The sequence below is a fragment of the Sinocyclocheilus rhinocerous genome, unplaced genomic scaffold (genome assembly GCF_001515625.1).
Source record: "Sinocyclocheilus rhinocerous isolate Xijiao unplaced genomic scaffold, SAMN03320098_v1.1 scaffold57, whole genome shotgun sequence".
Taxonomy (NCBI): Eukaryota; Metazoa; Chordata; class Actinopteri; order Cypriniformes; family Cyprinidae; genus Sinocyclocheilus; species Sinocyclocheilus rhinocerous.
The window spans coordinates 1,261,384-1,267,367 of NW_015652130.1; the positions used below are offsets into that span (position 1 = coordinate 1,261,384).

Genomic DNA, 5,984 nt, shown 5'->3' on the forward strand with positions numbered 1-5,984 from the left:
GGGATAGTGAGCAAAGACATACAGACTTAAAATACAGCATCATTCATATTAACTACTTAAATGTGGTTGTTTTGTGTCCTTTTCTGAAGCTTTAAAGCTCCAGTCAGCATTCACAGTAATAGCATTAAAAATAATCTACAGTATGTTCTTCATATTTTCTTATTTTGTGTTCCACAGAAGAAAAAATCATATGAGTTTGGAACGACTTGAGGATGAGTAAAAGATGACAGAATTAAAACTTTTGGATGAACTATTCCTTAAATAGGAGTTTGAAAAGATGTCTTAAAACTTTTAGACATAGAGACTTGATAACAAAAGCCATTTGTCTTGAAATAGTGTAGCGCCATTGTGTAAGACTTCTCAGTGTGCTTGATTATATAAAACAAAACTTACGCTTTGTGATTTTTTGACTTGAAAGGCTGACAGCAGTGACAACAGAAACTTAGAAGAATGGCGTTGTCAGTTGGCTAATACATTTCTTGAAACTGCTGAAGCAATGCATCATGATATGTGCCAGATGTGGCATTTCATTCAGAGCTAATCATGGGTAAACCATCAAGAATGCAGTATCTGAGTCAACAATAAGAGTGGACCGGACTGTGCATTGTCTGCACAGAAAAAAATAAATAAAGCTGTTATTCATCCAAAACTACTTTAGGTCCTAAAGCTAAACGATTATCAAAAGAATCCAAGACTATTTCGAGAGAGATGAATCAGCTTTTTATTTTTTTACAACAAAGAAAACGTTTGGATAATAAAAAAATGCTTCTTTTGTCTGGCTTTTTGCTATTTTTTTTATAGTAATAGAGAAAAGAACGGAGCTGTAAATAATGGGGCAAGAGAAAGAGTGGAGAAACCAGATCTAGAAAATGTTGCAAGCCGAATTCGAACCTCAATATGCTCTAAACCACTAACGTTGATCTGAAAAACACAGTAACTTACCTGTGATTATCAGTCTTCCTGTTGTGCTAGCTGTGCCAAACTGGTTTTTAGCGATACATGTGTAACTACCTCCATCTCGCTTAGTTACGTTGGCAATCTTAAGAGTCCCATTTGGGAAGAGAGAAATCCTAAAGGTAATGGATAATTTATTAGCATCACAAAGACTCACATGGCTCCAATGTGATAAAATATAAATTCCAAATCGAAATACCGTTCGCTTCTTTGCAGTATCTCGGTCCCTCTTTTCCACAGGCTAATGGCTCTGGGCGAAGCATGTGGCCTGCAATCTAGGCTAACGTCACTACCCGAGCGAGCCTTAAGCACTCGGCTCAAAGGATTCTGGGAGAAGCTGGGAGCAGAGGCTGTAGGAGACAGAGAGATTTGGTCCTCAGACTCACACTTAAAGCCACAATGGAATCTGTGATGAACAGCAATTGACGTTCAAACAGCCTCTGGCAAAAAAAGGAAGAAAGCCTTTTATAAAAGTCTAAAGGACTTAACAAATAGAGTTGTCCGCTTCCACTGGCTTCTTCCAGGCCATTTGTCTTAAACTAAAACTTACATTTTACTGTGCCACTTCAATAGACACCATTTATTTGAAATTGGCCTCGTACGCACAATACTGACCAATGTGTCGTGATTAAAATGAATGTATTTCAGCATGCACAGACATAATTTCACAATCAATACTGGAGAAATATGAGTGTTACAATGGAGCACTCAATCAGACGGATGTTTTCAGTGCTGCCTTGTAATTTGAGCCTGGGCTGTGACTACACAATAAAGTTGTAGCATTTAAATGAAGGATGGAAAGCAGGCAGTGAAAACACAGAGGTCGTACCAAGCACCATCAGTTCGGCGCTAGAATAAATGATGCCGTGCTTGTTCTCTGCCACACACTGATACATCCCGCCATCTGAGAGGTTTAGCGAGGAGATGGAGAGAGCGCCGTTCTCTATTTGCACTCGGCCCTGTAGACATAAAAAAAACAACAACAAAGTAAAATGGTTGCTATGCGGTTGCTAGGGCCTTGCTGGGCTGCTTGATTACATGGTTGCTTACTGGCCCAAGTCAAAAGAGACCAGCGCAACGTTTCTATGATATTCTGGTTGCTAGATATGGATTGGATCCTTCATTCAATTAACTAAAACGAAAACTATAAAAAAGATGGTTACTTGAAATAAAATAAATGTTAATTAAAAATTTTTTTTTATAAAAAGTTACACTTAAGCCCTATTTGGATAGTACTTGTTTTCCAGGGGGTCGTTAGAGAAATTTGTGTTTCACAGACGTACTTTGCGATTTTAATCCCGTCCGAATCTGCCACGTCTGTGTTTTTCTCACACAACCTCTGTAATAATTCTAGAGCAAATTACCTACTGTTTTTTTTTTTGGCAAACTCAGTGATCCTCTGAGAAATCTAATCGCGTCCGAATGCGAATGTCTGTGATTGCTGGCAATATTTTTTTCTCCACAGAGATCGTACCAAGCACCATCAGTTCGGCGCTAGAATAAATGATGCCGTGCTTGTTCTCTGCCACACACTGATACATCCCGCCATCTGAGAGGTTTAGCGAGGAGATGGAGAGAGCGCCGTTCTCTATTTGCACTCGGCCCTGTAGACATAAAAAAAACAACAACAAAGTAAAATGGTTGCTATGCGGTTGCTAGGGCCTTGCTGGGCTGCTTGATTACATGGTTGCTTACTGGCCCAAGTCAAAAGAGACCAGCGCAACGTTTCTATGATATTCTGGTTGCTAGATATGGATTGGATCCTTCATTCAATTAACTAAAACGAAAACTATAAAAAAGATGGTTACTTGAAATAAAATAAATGTTAATTAAAAAAATTTTTTTATAAAAAGTTACACTTAAGCCCTATTTGGATAGGACTTGTTTTCCAGGCGGTCGTTAGAGAAATTTGTGTTTCACAGACGTACTTTGCGATTTTAATCCCGTCCGAATCTGCCACGTCTGTGTTTTTCTCACACAACCTCTGTAATAATTCTAGAGCAAATTACCTACTGTTTTTTTTTTTGGCAAACTCAGTGATCCTCTGAGAAATCTAATCGCGTCCGAATGCGAATGTCTGTGATTGCTGGCAATATTTTTTTCTCAACGCGTTTCCTTGTGTGTGGGCCAATGTGAACTACCATAGACGCTCTAACTAACGCACATTTTTTATATGTTTTTAACTGCACTCAATTACATAATGTTTTAATTACATATGTACCTTTACGAAAATTAAACTTGGTTTTACTACAAATACATTTAAAAAAATAAAATAGTTAAACTAAAGTAACCACAAATTAACCATGGGTTTTGCTATACTAGCCATAGCTTAACCATGGTATTTGTTGTAAAACTGTGGTTATACTAATGGTAATCAATCCAAATGATACGCAATGCACGCATGTATACATGACACGTAATCTCTGCAATGCCCAGATGTACAAAACAGACACTCCGACCTCTGTAATAAACACAGAGATGTTAGTCCCGTCTGAATTGGTACATGAAAATCACAGACGTCGGGTGATGAGAATCTAAACTCAAACGTAGTTTAGAAAAATAGTCCCGTCCGAATAGGGCTTCATTTTATTTCATTTTAGCTAGTTGCCTCAGAAATATGTTTGACTTTAATTTAAGCTGATGTACTAAAATGACTGTAACTAAAAACAAATGCATAAAAACTAAAAAAACAAAAATAGACAAAACACAACAAAATTACTAAAACTTTAACAAAAATTAAAATGAAAAAAAAAAAAAATCAATAAAAACTGTAATAGTATCTCAATGATACTAAAATAAATAACATTGCTTCAATGTAAGACTATGGGATTTCTTTGCCCATTTTATCATCTGCCAGTCAAAAATGTAATTCTGAACTATTTTGCCTAAATAAATTCAAAATAAAACATTTAAAACTAAAATCAATCATTTAAAAGCTGCACGTGAATTTAGCCATTACATCTTTATAATGTACAGTATGAAAATTGATATTTTAAGATTTGTTAACAAATACATCTAACAAAGTTATTCAATTGCGGTTTGAAAAGATGAACTTTAAGTGAGCGACAGTTAACGTCAAAAGTAATCTAAATGTTGAAAAAATATGGAAACTGAGCAAGAAAAATAAAAAATCCAATATCAGCCAATGTATATCCAATAACAACCCATAAAAAACTCCAGAATTGGCTGATAAACTATTTATTGTGCACTCCTACAATTTTCTCACCATGAATGATGGCTTTTTTTTTTTACAACACGGCTGCACTCTAACACTGAAAGTACGTAGAGTTGAATATCTAAGGACGGGTTAAGAGAGGGTGGAGGAGGTTATAAAAGAGAATAAAGAAAAATGCTGACCCTCTGCTCCAATGAACAGAAAAGAAATGTTGAACATAGCAGTGAAATACTAATGGCCAATTCATTTGGCATGGGCACCCAGTCGGAAAAGTATGTGAGACAGGTAGGGAGGTGTTGAGCTGATGGTCCTGCTAATGGAATAGCAGACATTTAAGCCTATCGGCTGTTCTTAAGGGCTGAACTCAGCACAAAGAATCACAAGGAGAGATTGACGTGATGTGTGATGGAGGGGTGGGTAGGAGGTACGGGTCACTCTCGGCTTGAATGCAGGTCACATCTAATGGAGTCTTTCTGCTGCCTTATAACTGCTGATGTTTGTTGATGGGAGTCTCTCCTACTTAAACAGCTGTTGGCTTCTTTTTTGCCTTGCTTTAATGTCAGCAATGAGAAGTTATGTTTGCATTGACCGTGAACTAAAGTAAGTGGAGATAAAGCTTTCAGTCTCATTAGGGGCCTTTCAGAAACCGCAAAGTACCTCTGATATAAGAGTTTCTCCATTCTTCAGCCAGCTGTATGAGGGTTTTGGTTTCCCATTGGCTTTGCACTCCCAAAACAGATTCTCCTCAATGGACAATGATGTGTCCATCATCGTCTGCAGCCAATGAGGTGTGGCTATGGAAAGAGAGCATATTAATAAATCAAAAAAATTAATATAGGATCGATGATGGACAGATACAAGGACACACATAAATGAAATGTTACTTGCAAATTAAGACAAGCCATATTACCCAAGGCTGATGAATTCAAAGGCCCTGATGACAGAAACAATTAAAGTAAAAGTTCACCCAATAATGAAAAATCTGTAATCGTTTTCTCACCCTAAGGGTCATTTCAAACCCGTATGACTTTCGTCTGTGCAAAAATAACTGAGATGCTAGGCTCTTCCTGGTTGCTCTTTTTACAGTAAAAGTGAAAAACAAAATATACCCTAATGTCAAACGTTTAGGGTGTGTAATATTTTATAATGTTTTTGAAAGAAGTCTCTTTATTATTTGAAGAAAGATACAATAAAAACAGCAATATTGCAAAATATTATTACAATTGAATATAACTGTGTTCTATTTGATTATATTTTAAAATTATTTATTTCTGTAATGGCAAAGCTGAATTTTCAGCAGCCATTACGCCAGTCTTCAATGTCACATGATCCTTTAGCAATCATTCTAAAATGCTGATTTGGTGCTAAAGTATCATTCATTCTTGTTATTATCATCAGTGTGTTTCAACAATTATGCTGTTTAATATATATTTTTTGGAAACCATGAAACTTTTCTTTCTGGATTCTTTGATGAATGAAAGGTCAAAACATCATATCTGAAATAATTATTTTATAGATTTTTTTTTATGCTCTTCCCCATTTAAAAAAAAATAAAAACTTGCTAAATAAAAGTATTAATTTCTTAAACACAAACACACACACACACACACACACACACACACACACTGAAGATTTTTACATAGTGGTACAAATAATTTATGTACATATAAAACATTTTTTTTTTGAGGCATAGATTAAATAAATCAGATTCACAAGGCAAATGATGGCAAATGATGACAAAAACAGTGTGCATGTGTGTGTGTGTATATATATATATATATATATATATATATATATACAGTATCTCACAGAAGTGAGTACACCCCTCACATTTTTGTAAATATTTTATTATATC

At 35.8% G+C, this 5,984-nt stretch overlaps 1 protein-coding gene across 1 annotated transcript in view; it reads right to left on the reverse strand.

Moving 5' to 3' along the window:
• LOC107713475 (contactin-3-like) overlaps positions 1 to 5,984 on the reverse strand; it is a 71,145-nt gene that overhangs the window by 25,772 nt on the left and 39,389 nt on the right. The window contains exons 9-12 of the mRNA XM_016518990.1: positions 4,787 to 4,923; positions 2,429 to 2,558; positions 1,154 to 1,304; positions 943 to 1,070 (exon numbers count right to left, since the gene is read on the reverse strand). Coding sequence (XP_016374476.1) covers positions 943 to 1,070; positions 1,154 to 1,304; positions 2,429 to 2,558; positions 4,787 to 4,923 — 546 coding nt within the window. The remainder of the gene's footprint in view (positions 1 to 942; positions 1,071 to 1,153; positions 1,305 to 2,428; positions 2,559 to 4,786; positions 4,924 to 5,984) is intronic.